At 52.8% G+C, this 18,622-nt stretch overlaps 1 protein-coding gene across 2 annotated transcripts in view; it reads right to left on the bottom strand.

The window, feature by feature from the left end:
- Positions 1-8,554: 8,554 nt before the first annotated feature.
- Positions 8,555-18,622, bottom strand: part of Wnt7a (Wnt family member 7A) — a 46,588-nt gene continuing 36,520 nt past the window's right edge. For both annotated transcript variants that reach the window (XM_032906098.1, XM_032906099.1), the window contains exon 4: positions 8,555-10,845. In XM_032906098.1, coding sequence (XP_032761989.1) covers positions 10,366-10,845 — 480 coding nt within the window. In that variant the 3' untranslated portion in view covers positions 8,555-10,365. The remainder of the gene's footprint in view (positions 10,846-18,622) is intronic.

Raw genomic sequence — 18,622 nt, 5'->3', positions numbered from 1 at the left:
CAAGGTCACCAAGAGACCCAGCGGGGGACTGCTGGTCTTAGGTAGTCTGTAGGTGACATGGAGAGTAGTGCTGGGCCTCCAGGGAACACTTTGCCAACACTGGTTATGACTGACTTTCATTTCCATGGCCCTTTCTTGACACCACACACAGACAACAAGGCCTGTGGCCCAGTGCAGGGCATAGGCCATGGATGGGGTTAGGGGAGTGGTCCCGTGCAGTGCCCTGAGGAGCAGCTGGGAGGCTAGGGTACAAGATGGGGTCTCAGCAAGCACGGGCCTGGATCTGCCTCTCCCCTTTCTCCACCCAGACTCTCCAGCAAGCTGTCCAAACACAGGCCAGGCGCCCAAGGAGGTCTCCCAAGGATGGGCCCTGGGAAAGGTTGGCGACGGCAGCATGTGACAGGAGGAAGTAGTGTGTTTGCTTTCCTGCGGCCCGGGAGCTTCCTGCCCTCCGTGTGTTTGCTTTGCTTTTCTAGCTGCTGCCTACTGCGAAGGGTTGGCCACCTGGTGGCCCTGAGCCCTGGAGGCCTGGGTGGCTCTGGATCCCGACTTGAAGGAAGCGTCCAAGACAACTCAACCCCAAAATCTACCCATGAGCCACCAAAGCCACCACGTGCGGTGGCTGATTTCATGCTGGGCCCCTTCTGAGAGTCCATGCAGCACTGTTCCTTGAATCACATACCCTCAAGACCACTGTGCTAGCCCTGTGTACCACTGTGAAAATGGAGGCACAGAACGTGCTGGCCCTACTCCATTTTCCCAAGGGAACAACCTGACCTGAAAGCAGCCTAAAACCGGCAGCTTCCCTGCTGAGCATCTCAGAGCAGAGATGTGAGCACCAGCACCAGATGACTGAGTCCTACCTGGGCTATAGGGGCTGGCAACAAGCCCCGCCCCTCGTGCTCTCCTTTGCACCACAAGTCCATATCGGAAGAGACCCTTGTGTGTGCAGTGACCTCCACCTATGCTCTCTGTAGCCTCCAGCTCCAGGCTTGTCACCTCGCCTCCCCAGTGTGGCGGTGCTGCTGTGTCCTGGCTGGAACTGTCCCCTGCAGCTGGTTCCTGTTGCCCTTCATCCTTTGATCTCTCCATACTCCTCTGCCTCCCTGCTAGCTTGCACACGTTCGCGCCTCCGCCTCTGATCAGGGATGACCAACAGTGGTACTGATTCTCAAAAGTTGTGCTTCTTGTTTGCATTTTGTTGGAGTCCCTGGCAGGATGGGGCCATCATCTGCTTCCTGGTTATTTGGAGACTTCAGTTCATAGCTGTGAGAGCAGCTCAGGAACATGGAGCTGGGCTCAGCTGCTTACATCAAAACAAGATCCGTCCATGGGGACAGGCGAAAAGGTCACTCAGACAATCCAGAACTGGAAAGGGGAACCTATCTGTGGTGCCCCTGGCAGATGACAACTGCGACCTCCAGCAGAGGCAGACTCACTCTCCAAGGGCTCTGCAGGGCTCTGCAGGGCTCTGCAGGGCTCTGCCCTTGCCCTGGCTTCCCATCGGGAAGAGTTTAGTGGGGGAATTAACAAAAGGGCCTAGCATCGATTGACCCAGAAGTCTCACTTCTGAGACCTGGTCATAGCGCTGTGCTGATCTGCCTGCTTGCACAGAAAGACATTGCTTCTAGTGGTAGCTAGACAGATGACTCTCCTCAGCAGTCACAGATCCCCCAAAAACCAACAGGAGGATGAGGTGCTGTGATTTGTGTTGGCCAAAGACAGCAGAAAGCAGTCCGGGGCACATTCATGTCTTCTGTTCTATGGATAGGTTTCTGTTCTCACAGTCAAGTCTGGCAACAGTACTGTCTCCGGGTGTAAGAGTCTCTGAGGGATCGTGTGCATTTTCATGTTTTACTTTAGACACGTCTGTGCATTTTTAAAACTAGGGAGCATCTGCCATTAACAAGTGCCCTGCCCTCCCCACTTCCAGAGCATAGAGAGAGGAAGCTGTAGTAACCTGTCCTTCAGTCACTTTCTTCCCTGAGATGCTGACTTAGCATTAGTTATCTGTGCTATCCCTCCTTCCCCCTAGCTAATGAGATGGCTGTGCCCATTTTAGTTGGTCATCCCAGTTGCTTCAGTAGCTAAAACTTGACTCTTGGTGGTGCATTTCAGCGCTAGTAAGGGACAGAGTGAGGGACTCGCAGGGCTCTGCAGATCCAGGCTTCTGCCACTTGGCAGCCCTCTCCCGGGGCAGCTGTTAGATAGAGGAAGGTGCTTGCTTCCCTCATCCAGGCGTGGATATGACAGGTTTCTGTTCCTACCCAGCATTCCTTTTGGGAGATGCTCCTCCTGAACCACCTCCCAGCTGCATAGGGAACGGGTGCTAAGACCCATAAGAAATGGCTCTGAAAAAGCCCAAGCACAGTGTTCTTCCTTCCTCCGATGTACAACCTATGTCCTTTCTCCTGCTTATGAGCAGCCCATAGGGCTCTGGAAAGAAGTGAGGTGAACTCTCATAATTAACTACCTCGGAATTTCTTATAGGAAGTGTTACAAGGGCAGCATATGGTCTCTGCTCTCTCTTCTGGGATCCCATCTGGATGTTTGGCGTTGTTCAGCTTCCCCACCTCTAAAAGCTAGTCAACAAGCACATACGATCTGCCAATCGGCTTGTAAGGGCCAGGAACACAGATGGAGCTGGATAGGAATTGGGGTATCACGTGGGGGCAGGCAGTGAGCTGGCATTTCAGGTAGTGATGCCAGAGGGTGCCTGCCTGGAAGAATGGAAGGTAGGATGAGCATTGAGTCATGGAGCCAAGAAGCTCAAGTAAGCTAAGCAAGGTCCCAGAGATGCTAAGCAGGGCCATGCCCTCTGAAGGCCTCTGGCCCCTGGGCTGAAAACTGTTAAATCCCTTCATGTAAATGGAAGCCAGTGCACTGGGCAGCTTTGCTCCATCACGTATGTGCCCCACCACATGTTCCCAACATTGTTCCTACCACATGCTCCACAACATACTCCATCATGTGCTGTCGCATGTGCTTCTATCTCATCTTCCCACTGTGTGCTACACCACGTGCTCCCATCATGTGCTCCCACATGTGCTCCACCACATGTGTCATGGTTTGCATATGCTTGGCCCAGGAAGTGTAGAAGTGTGGCCTTGTTGGAGTAGGTGTGTCAGTGTGAGTGTGGGCTCTAAGACCCTCACCCTAGCTGCCTGGAAGCCAGTCTTCTGCTAGAAGCCTTCAGATGAAGATGTAGAACTCTCAGCTTCTCCTGCACCATTCCTCCTACACCATGTCTGCCTGGATACTGCCATGCTCCCACCTTGATGAGAACAGACTGAACCTCTGAAACTGTAAGCCAGCCCCAATTCAATGTTGTTTTTTATAAGACTTACCTCGGTCATGGTGTCTGTTCACAGCAGTAAAACCCTAACTAAGACAACATGCTTCACCCTGTATTCCACCACCTGCTCTTACCACATGTTCCCATGGTGATGCATTGCCTCGCCATAGGCTCAAAACAAAGAGGCCAAAACCAAGTGGCACCTTCCTCCTTTCTAGCCATGATCTTGGCTGTCCCATCACAGTAACGCAGAGTTGACTTACATGCCAACCTTTCCAGGCCAAGAAAGGGAAGACCTGTGATTGGAGCTCATGCTTGGGCTGTGAGCTGGGGCTCTGGGGAGCACAGATGCTAAGCTTCAGAAGTACTCTTGGCCCTTCAGACCGAGGTCCCTCCCTCCTGGGTTGTAGCCTCCTGAGGCAGGTAGCACCAGTGCTCTCTAACCTCACAGGAGGCTCCTCACTCATCCATGTACACATGTATGAGCACTGAGGGTCTGTGTCTAAGTAGGCACCAGAGACCACAGCAGGAGAGTGAACTCCAAGGCATGGCTCCCAAGAATGGGTTTGCAGCATTCTCCATGTCCTGTCTGTGGCCTGTGCCTGGGTGTGTGCATCTTGTACCCTTATTTATATGGCACTGCCCACTCACCTTTTAGAGAGAGGAACTCATCCTCTTCTTGCCTTGGCTTCCCAAACACTGGGATTCTGAACCTCTGCTACCTTGGCAGGCACCCAAGTATGGCTAAAATGGTCAGTGTGTGTGTGTGTGGTAGCTGCTTGTGAAGGTCTGCATGGAGCTACCCGGCTCTCGAGCGTCTGCCTGTCCTCTCCCTTGGCTGTGGGGCTCTCTGGATCTCCGGCTCAGTCAGTGTCTTTGTGGGACAGTATTGCACATGCATTGCGGAGTCTCTCTCTGCTGTTTCAGCGCTGAGCTGGGGTGGCTAGTGAGCTCTCCTGTTGTCTTCAGTTCATTCTTCTGGGCCCATGGGCGTTGCTGTGGTAACCAGTACTGTCTGTCAGTGGAGAAGCTGTGTCTGTGGTTGTATCCATCGGCACCAGCCAGCTCCAGCATGCTGCAACCCTTAAAACAAGCCATCCTCTTGTCTCCAGGTCCTCACCTCTGATGCCCTCCTAAGCCCTCCAGGTGCTTATTATCCTAATCATGTGCTGGGCACTGGGGACCCAGCATCATCCTCACAGGTCTTTGCTCCATAGCCTCCCAATTTCGGCTCTTAGTGGCCTGCACTGCATGGGTTACACTGGGTCACTATCATCATGTTGCAGCTTCTGCTTGACCAATAGAGAAAGATGGGCACAGAGCGCTTAAGGGGGCACGCAGTTTAGAACCCATGCTCTCACTTTTTATTAACTTACTTATTTTGTTTGTTTTGAGACAAGGTTGCATGCCTCTCAGGCTGGGTTTGAACTCACAGTGTAGTCAAGGGTAACCTTAAACCCCTGCTTTCCGCTCCCAAGAGCTGTGTGTGCCACCACCACTGGACTGTATGTTCCTGATGACTATTCTTTACAGCCCCTAAGATATAGGAGCTCTCATTTCAGCTCTCGGTAACTGCTATGAGGGAATAAAAAGACCGTGGATGAGAGGCATGGGGAGCCAGGGCAGATAGCGAATAGCTGGTGTTTGAATCAAGTTGGAAAGGAACAGCCCTAAGGTGGAGGAACAGCCTTGGGCAGGGTGAAGGTGATCTTACTGAAGGCAAGAAGAAGGCCAGCCATGATGGGTGGAGTCTAGTGGGCCTTGTCAATTCCATGGTAGTCACAGAACTCTTCCCATGTGCTTCTCTATGTGGCCATTCAGGGTCTCTGAAAGCTGTGGGTTCAGTGGCCTAAGACAGGAAGCAGTTAGGCTAGCCCACAGGAAGGTGAGTCAGAGTAGAAGAGAAGCCGGCCTAAACCTACTCATGGTGAGCTGACTCCAAGCATGGAAGAATTCTGTCCAGGTCAGTAATATGCCTACATGACCCCTGACTGACATGAACACATGAGGGAACCCTCCCAGCCACTCCAAGCTTCGAACTGCCTGACACACCCAGGACTCATGAGCAACTGTCTGCCATCATGGGCCGCACCATGATGTTTTGGTCAGTGTCTGGCTGTGCACCAAGGTGATTCCATAAAATTGTAATGGAACACAAAATTACTTTTGCCTAGAATTTTTACTGTGCTTTTCCTCCATTGTGTGTGTGTGTGTGTGTGTGTGTGTGTACACGCACACGTGCATGTTTTCCTTTCAGACAGGCATACACTATATAGTACAGGCTAGCCCCAAATTCACTGTGTATAGCCTAGCTTAGCCCTGGACCTCTCACTCTTCTGTTCTCAGACTCCTGAGTACGAGGATTATAGGCGCGTGCCATTACCACCACATCTAGCTTGTTAATGAACATTTTCTGATCATAGACATGAATATTTTCAACCATGTTACAGGTACCTACCACCTGTTTGTTAGTCGTAGATCCCCTGTAGTTAGCAGGCAATGACTCACTGTACAGATCTTGTAGCCTAGAATAGGTGTTGGCCCATTGAGTCCAGGCACAGTGTGCTGTACCTGCGTCTGCGCACTCTGCGATGCCCATAGGCCGATGGACTCATGGACATTGTGTCCATGGCGTGCTCTTGTTGTTGAGGGGCATGTGACTGTCCTTACTGTGTCGGGACAGCGAGCCGTAGAAATGATTTCCTGCTCAGCCATCTCTGACTAATTCACTTCTCCAAGCAAGAGGAAAACTCTGGCCCTGGAGCCCAGGAGATGGGTTCCAAGTCTGTGTCCGTCGGTGACTTGTCATGTGTTTTCTCTGCTTCTAGCTGGCTCTGGAGTCCCATCAGGGCCACGTTCTATGGCAGGGACCTGGGAAGGGGCAAGGGCCAATGCTGCTTGTGGACGGCTTCGGTCTCATTCTCCCTGAAGCATCTTGGAGAGACTCCTCTGACGAGCAGACAGGTCAAACGGAGAAAGGCAGGCATGTAGAGGGAGCAGCCATGTGTAGGGTGTGCAGGGGCATGAGAAGACACAGTGGCTGCCGTGCTGCAAATCCGTGTGGTGCTGGGGAGGCCCGCAGATTGCCAGAACTTCACCCAGCACAGAGCGCTTTGTAAATGGCTTTGCTGCACCTGCTCTGCACAAAGCCCTGTGCTGGGTGTGTGGCGAGTGAGAGGAGTTCCCATCTTTATCTACTTTGGTCAGTGGTGATCGGTGTACTGGTTTAGCTAGAGCTTGGCTGCTTAATGTGACGTGTGGAAGTAAGGAGATCTGGGTGTTGACAGTGAGGTGGTCTGATGGCTCGTATAAATGACCAACTCATACAGAATCACCTGGACGACAGGTATTTGTGCATGCATGTAGGGAGTTGTCTTGATTATGTAACTGATGTGGGAAAAGCCACCTCAAGTGTGGCAGGACCTAGGCTGTGTATGTAGAACAAGCACTGTGAGTATTGGTAAGCATGTGACCACTGCTCTCGTCTTCCCACTGAGGACCTAATGTGACCAGTTGCTTCAAGCTCCTGCTGTCTTGGGTTCCCTGCCACATGGACTATACATCGAATGTGTGCTAAAATAAATCCTTTCTCTCACAAGTTGCTTTTTCCATGGTCACCTATCCAAGTAGCAGGAAAAGAAACAAAGGCAGGCAGAGAGTCCAGTCAGAGGACCCATGTCATGCCTTGGGAGGCCGTGACAGAGTTCCTTTCCTGGGGGATGTGTTCAAATGGAGAGGAGGAGCTAGCACGAACAGCCCACGTGGGTCTCAAAAGCCTGCGTGGTTCTTTGTCTTCATCTCCCTCAAGCCTCCATTGGAGTAGCAGAGGGCTGGGGCCTGGGTGCTGATGTGAGGTCATGTAGACTGCAGCCTCTCTTCTCCCTTCCTGACGTGAGACTTCTCATCTATAAGATGCTCTCGCCTGTCAAGTGGGGCAAAGAGGCTTCCTGGGTGCTCGGGTCACAGTTCAGACCTGCTTGTAAGTGTACAGAGGAGACTCTACCTCCCCGGGGGGAAAGCTTTGCCCAGGACCCTCTTGACCTGTTGAGGGGTTCCCTACTCCTCTCTTGGCTTCAGTTTCACCCACAGTCCTATCTTGCTTCACACTGAGCATGGTGCAAGCAAGGGCACTTTGAATGGGAGGTTGTATTTAGAAACCCAGACCTGGGGGCCAGCTTTGCTTGGGGGCCAGGGCTGTGGATTTGGCCTCACAAGGCCACCTTGTCATGTGGCAGAAACGACCTGTGTGGAGCTGCTTACCTGATGCATTCCCACTGTCCTCTGCCATCTGGCTAATGTTTTGATGGAATGACTTAAGATTCCAGCCTTTTAAGCATTAGTTTTGCTGGAAAACCACTGTGGGATACAAAAGATGGGACCAGCACAGAGCCGAAAGTGTATCCTGTAAATCTGGGCTAGAAGACTCCTTTTGCCATAAAACCCTCAGTAGACATCCTGATTGTGACTGACAGTAGCATGCTCTAGACATCATGTGCTGTCTTGCCACTCTGAATGCCATGTGCCCATTCCTGAGAGGATCCTTCAGTAGTCTGAGGGGAAGGTGTGAGTTTCTGGATTTTACAGATGGAGAAACTGAGGCTCAGAGCACAGTCACACTGGGCATTCAAAGAGAGGACAGGCCCCGAGGCTGGACACCTGCAGTGCATTATGGGATCAGTCGATAGGCCAGCAGCCAAGCCCTGTGTTGTTCTGACAGGGCCAGCTGCCCTCACGCAGGTCCTCTGCTCATTTGGACGCTGAAACAGGGGTATCGTCTGAGTTGTGTTTATGTTGCTATTATTAATTAATAAGTCCCTGGTGAGACTAGTTGGAGCTCCGACTCCCACCCCATTTCCAGGTACAGGTGAGGACAGAAACAGAAGAGACTGATATCTGGAAAAGCCTATGCTCTATGGAGATTCTACAGATGTGCGGAGTGAGGATGTGACATGGGGATTTGAGAAACGCTGGAAAGTGTTCTCCTTACCAAATACATATGTATCCATTCACACATTTATCTAGGCACTCATCCTTCTTCCTTATCCTCCTACACGTCCGTGTACACATCTACTCATCCACTTGCCAAAGCTCACTTACTATCTGCCATCTGTCCGTCTGTCCATCCATCTGCCCGCCCACACCCCATCCATCTGGCATCCATGTTTCTGTTTATCCACGTATCCATTGGTCCACTCCATCTTACCAGTTCCATGCCCATACATCCACACACCTACACAAGACAAGAAGTTAAAAATACACTCAAGGGAAGGAATCAGCCATACAGTCGTGTTTATTTGTCCTGCTGTGACCCAGGTGGGAGACTGGACATGACCTAGGCACTGAGGGGCTCCCAGCATGCAGGCCACGAGGCTCAGGGCTGTGGTGTCACAGGCATCTGAGTTTCTCCAGCAGCTGTGGAGACAGAGTTCAGAAGTTGCAGTCTCTTTGCGGCTCAACGCAATCAAATTAGTTCCCTGCTGTCTACCTTGCACCCCACCCACAAATGCAGATACCTGGAAAGACCCCCCGGGACCACAAATGCTCAGGCACACAGCTCCACACGCATGATCTGATCTCCCAAGCGCAGAGAGTTACACGCAAGCACATGCACATGTGAGCACTCTTGAGGTGCCTCAAAGTGCTGGCACAGGAGTGTGTGCGTGTGCTTACATGCACACGGGTAGAAATGCATGTGGACACACATAAAAATATCCGAAGCCTCCTAAAGGGGTTTCCTGGTTGAGAGGCGCAGGTGGAGCTGGGTCTCTGCTGCAGAGGGATCATGCCCATGCTTTCACTGAGGTTGGCCAACAATCCTTGTCTTCCTCCTTCCCCCTCCTTTCTGACCCCTTCTCTTAGGACTACAGCTCACCTATAGGCAGTGCCTGGGCTGTCCTGATGGGACATTGGCATCCCCGAGCTGGCCTCTGCCTGTTCAAAACGTGCAAGACACTGACTGATCCGCCACTGTAGCTCGTCCTGAGGTCACCTCCCAAGATAACCATCCAGTGACCCCATTCCAAGACCTGAGCTCAGCAGGCTAAAGCCAGGGGAAGATTCCCTCTCATTTAACACAGACGATACCCCAGCCCAGGCATCTGGTAACTGCTGTGGCCCCCTTGGCAAATGGAACTCCAGACTCCAGCTGTGTGAGGGTCCCCGGGGGACCTGCACACACACCTGGCCTTGTCCTCCTGCCCCTGAGTGAGTACCAGTGTTAAGAGGAGGCATGGGCCATGGGGCAACACAGGAAGACTCCATATAAATAAAATATTCATAGAAAAATAGTCTCTTAGAAAGCCTCTTATCCAGTGGTTCACTTTCCGGGATGGGAATTGCTGGGAATTTGTGATTCACACCATGCCCAATGGAACTTTTCTAATGGCGAGGTTTGAACTGGAGGGCAAAAGGATAGGGGCATGTCCTGGAGAGAGACAATTCCAGATCTGGACCAGCTTAGATTCTGGATAGGTAGCAGCAAACAGCAAAAACAAAAACAAAAAAAATACAAATGTGTATGCATATATATCTATATGTGTATAAAGACCGTCTTCTCTTTGTACTTAACACCTAGCACTGCGGAAGGCAAAATCAACTAGAAGAACCATCTGCATGAAGAATAATTATGTACAGCTGTTCTCAGCTCCCAGTCCTAGCAAGTCATCCCACCAGGACCTCAAGCAGTCCACTTTGATTGCAGAAAACGGATCCCGACGAGGTGGAAGAATTCTCTTTAATTAAATAAATTAATATTATTTCTTATCAGAATAAACTGTTAAATATTGCTATGACGAGGCCCGAGGCTCCAGAGCTCCTGCCGTAGAAAACTTTGTTCCATCCATGGAGGGACTCGGGCGGTGTCTGGGGGAAGGTGGCTGAGCAGCATCTGTGTGGAGTAGAACGGGTGGGCCTCTGAGAGATGCTTCCCACAGGAGTCCGTGGGAAACCCAGAATACCCTTCCCCCTCAGCAGAAAAGACAAGGACAGTGCTTCTGTGGTTCCCTGTGGGTATCCTGGCAGTGGCCTTCAGGGAGACGGTATCCTGCCTGTGATCTGACCTGTGACCTCATTCACTTGCACGTGTACATCTCTGTGCGCTCGCTGCATGTGTTACACTTGACGTAGCAGCACCAGTGGAATTTGCAGTTGCACTGCCACACCCGGGCATACTGGTGTGTGTTGTAGCCCCGGCCGCAGCACATGAGGTCACAGCCACTAGCCTGAGGGGCTGTCTTATTGCAGGCACGGCCCTGTGTGCCCACGCTGCCTGTCACTGGGTCCTCTTCACAGTAATTGGGTGACTTCTCGATGTACACCAGATCAGTGTCCATGGGCTTACGGTAGGACAGGGGCTTCTTGATCTTCAGAAAGGTGGGCCGCTTGTTCCGACTGGCACGGACAGGTTCCACATGGACGGCCTCGTTGTATTTGTCCTTGAGCACGTAGCCTAGCTCTCGGAATTGTGGCAGTGTGGTCCAGCATGTCTTAGTGGTACAGGATCCTGACACGCCATGGCACTTACACTCCAGTTTCATGTTCTCCTCCAGGATCTGCAGGGAAGACAGGGGAAAGCATAGGAACTGTTGCTGTGGCTCATGGCCACGCAGGCCCAGCCCTATCCTCTAGGCCCCGTCAGCCAGCTACGGCTTCCATTCTCCTCTTTGGTCCAGGCAACATGGGGCTGGACTCTAGTTGCTCTGTCTCCACAGCCTCCATGCAGTGCCCTCCCTTAACTGTTTACTCTCAATTCCTTTCTGCTCTGCTCTCCAAGTTTGCTGAGACCAGCCCAGCTCAGTCCAAATGCATGCTCGTTCTATTTGGTCTGAGTGGGTCCAGGATTGGTTTTGTACCATGCTTACAACACAGGAGGGTTGAGCTTAGAAGATGGGCTTTTCAAATTCCTTGCCAAACTTGTGGCATCTGTCAACACTGGGTGAGGACCAAAGTCCCAGTTCAGCTGGGCTGGTGTAGAAGCTGGCCCAAAGTTAGCAGAGCAGTCTGCTGTAGCCATAGCAACTGTAGCTCAGACACTGACCTGTGGCAGTGGGTCCCTGAGCTGAACTAGGTTCCAAAGCTCCAGGGAACCATCATAGCCACCCTACCTCATGCAACCTGCCTCTCTCTCTAGGCCTCTCCCTCTAGGCCTCTTCTCTTCCTCTGCAGCCACTGTTGGCTTGGAGCCGTGGTGACCTTAGATGGGCCCTTCATCAGGTGACATCCAGCCTAACTCTGCTAACTCTGCACTCTGAATGAAAGTCTCAGAGATCTCACTGTATTCAGCACAGTCACAACTGCCCTGGCCAGGACCGGTCACCCATCGGGCAGCCAGCAGCCTCCCCGAGGCACCGAAAGTAGCAGAAGAAACAGATCTTTAATCCCACCTTGAGGCCAGGCCAGATCCTGGTTTCTTAGCTGTCAGGAATCCTAGCCCTCTTCCATGCTTCAGTTGAGGCTTCGAAGCCCCTGTGGTGGCCAGTCTCCAGCACCTTCTGAAGGCTACTCCTCAGCAGGTGCTCGGAACACACCCAAAGGGAGTTCACCAGAACTACTGCTATCAGATCATGCCTCTGGGACCCAGGTTAAAGGAGGGCTGGATGGGCATTTTAGGGTCTGCCACTTACAGCAACACTTCACGAGGCCTAAAGGAAACCCAGGAGGAAATGAATACACGTCTGGGTCCAGTCTCAGCGGACTGGCCCCTGGAGGATGCTGAGGAGTCACCGTCCCTGCCAGATTCCCACTGGACCCCATGGAAGGTTGTGGTTCTGCTGTCAAAGGCCCCAGCTCCTGCCGGACATCCTGTCTGGATTCCTTCGGGCCTCCAGTCCCAGGAAATGGGTCACCTTTTAGACACACTGATTTCATCCCATGGATTAAGAAACCTGTTTGAATAGCTCCGTTCTGATACAGCTCATGTGCCAGAAAAATGCTGCCTCCTCCAGGAAGCTTCCCCTGATTATCAAGGTAGGATCCTTCCACCTGTCAGTCCCCAACTTCATCTATCTCCTGGGAAGTTTTGAGCCATCCATATATTGGTGTTTTCCAGTAAGGCAGAGCTCTTTGGGACACAGAGAAGCTCTGCTCTAGTGGCCTGTCTCAGGGCACTTAGAGCCAGGGGGACTTGTGCCTGGCTACTCCAACTGAGGCAGTGACACGGGTGAGTAGCACCCACTCCAAAAAGCTCAAGGCTTAGAATCCACCTGTCTCCTACAGAGCTCAGATCTGAATCTAACTCGACCTCCTTTCCCAGAATTCCCCAACTGGGACAGTCATCGATCTGTAACAACTGGCCTAGTGTAGCAAAAGTGCTCACTTCCGTTTGCAAGGAGAATGGAGGGCTGTTCGGCCCCAGGCCCATTCTTCCATTCACTTGTTCATTTTGCAAAGAACACGTGCTCTGCACTGCTGTATTACCTGTGCTATGACCAGGGACCAGGATGGGGCGTGTCCTCCTGGAGGCCTTCTGACCGCAGACACTGATCCTGCCTGCTCTGAGATGCACCCTCTTCCGTTTCTGCATTTACGGGTCCAAACCCAAAGTAACCATGGAACTCACAGAAGCTGGTGGCACTGTGTGCTGCAGGAGTAGCAAGGGATGCTGGGAGAAGGGTTGGGGTGGGTGGACTCCAGGAAGGCAGGAGTCAGGGAATAAGGAGGACTGACTAGAGCAGCTTGCCTGTGCCTGTGTGGGTGGAATGCAGCCCCTGGGAGAAGCAGGAAGGAAGCCCTGTGGATGGAGGGCAGAGTTTTGGGTGACAGAGCTGAGGAGCCAGCAGGGTTGACTCTGGGTACATCGCAGGCAGCCGGAGTTCATTCTGGATGAAGTAGAGATTAGGCTGCAGGTGGACTGGCAGGAGAGGAGCCTAGAGGAATACTGTCCTTGGTGACCAGAGCAGAGATGATGTAGCTCTAACACAGGCAGCAGCCATGGGAGGAAGGAAGTGGCAACATTCATAGTGATCACAAGTGACCCCAGCCGGTGGGTGGGGAATCTGTGCCCTGAGGCAGGAGGTTGGAAGTTGGGCTTGAGGAAGAGTATGTGTGCAAATCATAGGGAACACTTCCAGACTGAGCCAATGGCCAGACTCAGGGCCTCTGCGGAGTAAGGGGGTCTTGTGGTGCAACTGGACCCTGACTCCCATCACCTGGCATGCCTAATGGGGGTCATGTGGAGCCCCAGGAAGAATGCTGTTCCTTCCGCAGACTAGCACAGTAGTAAGTACAGCCAGAAGAGAGGCAAACACTCAAGAATTTTTGTATTAAAATCGGTCATGGGCTGGGGAGATGGCTCAGCGGTTAAGAGCATTGACTGTTCTTCCAGAGGTCCTGAGTTCAAATCCCAGCAACCACACGGTGGCTCACAACCATCTGTAATGAGATCTGATGGCCTCTTCTGGTGTGTCTGCAGACAGCTACAGTGTACTTACATATAATAAATAAAATAAATCCTTTTTTAAAAAAAAATTGGTCGCACAACCACAGAAAGGGAGACTGAGAAAGACTGAGTGCTTTGATGGCCACAAACCCAGGATTTGCTAAGAAATTGCTAAAAAGCCAATGGTCTGAGGTCACGATGAAAGACGCCTAATGCACACACAGAGAGAATAGCCATCCTTTGTGATTTCTAGAGCGGAAGAAGAGCAGCCAAGCCTCATAGCACTCACCTGTAACACCAGCGGTTGGGAAGCTGGGTTAGAGGAATTGCTACATAGCAAGGTCCTATCTGTTCCAAAGAAATGAGACTTGGGCTTAACACAACTAGAAGAGGGGGCCTGCACAGCCCAGCATGGAGAAAGCAATGTGTAAGGCCCTTGAGCACTGCTCCCACGGGCTCTGTATTCTTGTCTGGGACAGGGTAAACAGGAAGGACCATGTGGCTAAAGGACAGAACTTGGACCCTAGTAGGAGAAGTCTTCATGAGCAGCAGAATACTGCCCCTTGAGAGGCTCGCCTTCTCTACAAGCTCGCTCCTGCTGGGAGGAGGCTCTTGAGAAAGACTGAGCTCCCTGTCTCGGAGTGTGTACAACTAGCAACTAGCTCTTTGGAGGGGCTTCCTGCACCCAGTGGGTGGGGCTGCAGCTGAGATCCTTCTGTGTCTCCCAGCAGTGCCCCAAATCTGTCTAAAGCAGCAGCAAGGATTTTCCGCACCGCCGGAGGGAGAGAGATCAATCTCTTTCTGACAAGTCCTCCAGGAAGTGCAGACAATGTACCAGGTGCTGCCCAGAGCCCAGAACTCCTCAGGGTGGGGTGCTCAGGTCTAGGAAGGTCTGGGGAGAAATTTGGTTCCAGAAAATTCTTTGACTCATACATAATGCCAAGTAGATACCATCAGAGTCTGACTGCTGGGCCTGCCCCCAAACCCTCACAGTGGCAGTGACACAGAGGATCTGGAAGACAGAAGTGGTTCAGAGAGGAGAGAGTTTGGACATGACCTCTGACTCCCACTCCCACAGGGCACCCGTCACTAAAGTGTGGGTCACACTCTGCAGCATCCAGAGGGCTATCTCAGTCTATGTTTTTCCCTATGCTGAACACCACTGTCCCTGTCCATGACCCCCAGGCTGGAGCCACACTGAAGCTATCTGAGCTTCTCAATGTGATCGGGACTTCCTGATTCCTGGGATGGATCACCTCTGCTGAGCCCTCCTCAGGAATGTGCCTCAGTCTAGGAATGTACCCCCCTCCAGCATCCTGGGTCTATTCATCTCCTGCACAGGTCTGGCTCACCCTGTCAGGACACTTTTGTTCGTTTCTAGCAAGGCTGATATGGTTGACACCGGCTCCTCAGTGCGGCTTCACGCAGTCACCAAAATGGAAGTCACCCCACTGGCTACTGATTCCAGATGCCAACAGTCATTTCTTCAGTCCCCACCAGTCACCTTGCCACTTCCCAGCAGTTATTCTCCCCGTTCCCACTCCAGGTCATCCTTCCTAGTTCCCAAAGTCACCCTCACCCTAGTTCACACCTGTCGGCCGCTCCCAGTTCATACCCGTCACTGGTAAGGAGCACCTGGTGACTTGAGCCCATCACAGCCAACCAGAGCAAGTCTTGGGACTTAGGTGTGAACTGAAGATATATTGGTCATTTCTCACCAGAGGGGAACAAAAGGAAAAGTGAAGCCCACAGCTGTGGACAGAGAACTTGTCGGCTTGGAAAACTGAGTCCGACCCTGGCTGAGAAAGTGAGATCAGAAGTGGGGATGTGTGTTCCTGGATCCTGGGAATAGTGTTTGTGCCCAGGATCAGCCTGTGCTGGGATTCATTGCCATAGAACCCTTCCGTGCCAAGAACCAGTGAGTTCTCTGTCCTTGAGCCAGTCTGAGTTGTGTTAATACACTGTGAAGTAGCCTGACTGCTACAAAAATCCTTCCGTCTGTGCCAGAGGGGTGTGTGTGTGTGTGTGTGTGTGTGTGTGTGTGTGTGTGTGTGTGCGTGTGTGTGTGTGTGTGTGTGTGTGTAAAACAGTCTCTGTTTGATAGGTCTGAGAGCACAAGCAACATGATCTGGGTTGCAGAGAACTGGTTTGCATATTAAACAGGACTTGGGGCAGGTGAGATGCCAGTAGGTAAAGCCCATGCTGTAGGAGGCGAGGACAAGTTTGGAGCCCCAGAACCCACTGGGCAAAATCACATGTGCGTCTGAGTGTGTATGTGCCTTTGGCAAGGTAGGAAGTGAAGCAGGAGACTCCCCAGAAGCTAGCAGGCCACTAGCCTGGTGTATGTCACCATGAAGAGCAAAGAGACCCTGTCTCAAAGACAGTGGAAGACCTTTTGACCTTCACACAAGAGCTCCATGGCACATGTGCACCTGTACACACACTTGTATACATCAATCATACATATATACAACACCACACACACACACAGACACACACAGACACACAGACACACAGACACACACACACACACACACACACACACACACACCAACACAACGGCCACCACCACCATCCTAAACTATAAGTTCAAAGGGCATGAGGAGGTCAGGACCCTGGGGGCTGAAGGCTGAGAATCCAAGTAAGCTGACATTGCTGTTTCCTTCCCTGGTCCCCTCAGGCATCAGTCCTGGGCCATTTGTACCTCGGGTGGTGGGTGGGGATCCAGGTGATTAGATTCTTTATGATAGCATGCTGTAACAAAACATCCTGAGGCAGGGAACACTTGCTGTTCTCCATCACTCCTCCTGCTGCTGCTGCTCCTCCCCCTCTTCTCCTCCCCCCTGCTGCTCCTCCCCCTGCTGCTCTTCCCTCCTGCTGCTCCTCCCCTCTTCTCCCCCCCCTGCTGCTCCTCCCCCTGCTGCTCTTCCTCCTGCTGCTCCTCCCCCTCTTCTCCTCCCCCTGCTGCTCCTCCCCCTCTGCTCCTCCCCCCTGATGCTCCTCCCCCTGCTGCTCCTCCCCCTCTCCTCCCCCTGCTGCTCCTCCCCTGCTGCTCTTCCTCCTGCTGCTCCTCCCCTCTTCTCCTCCCCCTGCTGCTCCTCCCCCTCTGCTCCTCCCCCTGATGCTCCTCCCCCCCTGCTGCTCCTCCCCCTGCTGCTCCTCCCCTGCTCTGCTCCTCCCCCCTCTGCTCCTCCCCTGCTGCTCCTCCCCCTGCTGCTCCTCCCCTGCTGCTCCTCCCCCTGCTGCTCCTCCCCTGCTGCTCCTCCCCCTGCTGCTCCTCCCCTGCTGCTCCTCCCCTGCTGCTCCTCCCCTCTGCTCCTCCCCTCTGCCCTCCCCCCCTGCTGCTCCTCCCCCTGCTGCTCCTCCCCTGCTGCTCCTCCCCTGCTGCTCCTCCCCTCCCCCCCCTGCTGCTCCTCCCCCCTGCTCCCCCCCTCCCCTGCTGCTCCCCTCCTGCTGCCCCCCTCTGCTCCTCCCCTTGCTGCTGCTCTTCCTCCTGCTGCTGCCCTCCCCCTGCTGCTCCTCCCCTGCTGCTTCCCCCTGCCCTCCTCCTCCCCTGCTGCTCCTCCCCCCTGCTGCTCCCTCCCCCTGCTGCTCCTCCCCCTGCTGCTCCCCCCCCTGCTCTTCCCCCTGCTGCCTCCCCCTGCTGCTCCTCCCCCTGCTGCTCCTCCCCCTGCTGCTCTTCCTCATGATCCCCATCCTTCACAGCTCCTCTCCATCTCACTCCTCCCCTTCTGCTCCCCTCCCCTTGTCCTTGGGCCCATCCATCATGAGCCAAAAGCTGCCTTGCACTTAACTGCAGCTGTATTCCTCTGGGCAACTCAGATGAAGGAGGGAAGCAGCTTTTTCTGTAAATAGTTGGGGTATTTTCTCTTTGGTCGAATTCTTTAAACCACACTGAGTGCACTCACTTCAAGCCAGTGTCCCTGCCTGGCTCAGGTGGGTGCAGGCACCGCTGCATTCCACAGACTGGGGCCACTGCAGCACAAGGGCTACAGACCTGAGCACAGAAGACAAGACCAGAAAGGGGTCTGGGGCCCAGCCAGAGGGGCTTTCCAGTGAAAAGGTCTCTAGAGGCCTCTAGAAATCATTGTCTATCGGGTCACAGAGGCTTGGGCACAGTGACTCCCTGCTGTCCTTGAGTTATGGACTTGTCTAGAACCTGTCCTCTAACTCTGAGGTCTTAGAGGAATTTACACTTCATAGATGTCCCCAGTCTTGTCTCCTCTTGGGTTCACACTCCTCTGATATACCTGCATGCCCGGCACAGGTCTGCTGTGGTTAAAGAGCGAGAAGCAACGAATGCTATTTTACACTCATATAATTACACACACACACACGTACACACACACACATACACACATACACACACACACACGCATGCATGCACACACACATACACACATACACACACACACATGTTCATCTTCCCCTACATACATGCACATGTGCACACCCTTGGAACATGGTGTGAGCCCAGGTGACAGCAGATCGGCTCCTGCCTGGCAGTGGTCCTTGGCCAGGTCTCAGGTTCTCTCAGTGAAATCTCTTCTTAGGGTTTTCATGGACACTTGGAGCCATTTCCAAAGGGAAGTGGCTAAGCCCTGGGGACAGTAGCTGCTCATGGTACAGACTTCCGCCTGCCATCTCTTCTGAGATGATAAACAGACCGGGGTGGCTTCAGGCCTGTCCCATGGTCCAAGCTGAGTGGAGACTATGGAATGTGGCTTTTAGTGGGACAGTTGGGTGGTCCTGCCCATAATAGAAGGATGTGAAGTCAACAAACATGTGCTTCCAGCCATCTCTGAGGCACCCGTGAGTGGACTCTTGCCTCATCTCCTCTTTCATTCACTCTCCTTCATCTTTGCACTACATGATGAGCTATTTCTTCGGCCAGGATTGGAGGTGTGTGGCCAGATGTGCAGTGAGAAGTTTACACTGTGGACTGGGAAGTA

The sequence above is a fragment of the Rattus rattus genome, chromosome 6 (genome assembly GCF_011064425.1).
Source record: "Rattus rattus isolate New Zealand chromosome 6, Rrattus_CSIRO_v1, whole genome shotgun sequence".
Taxonomy (NCBI): domain Eukaryota; kingdom Metazoa; phylum Chordata; class Mammalia; order Rodentia; family Muridae; genus Rattus; species Rattus rattus.
This window is presented reverse-complemented; position numbering and strand designations above follow the sequence as displayed.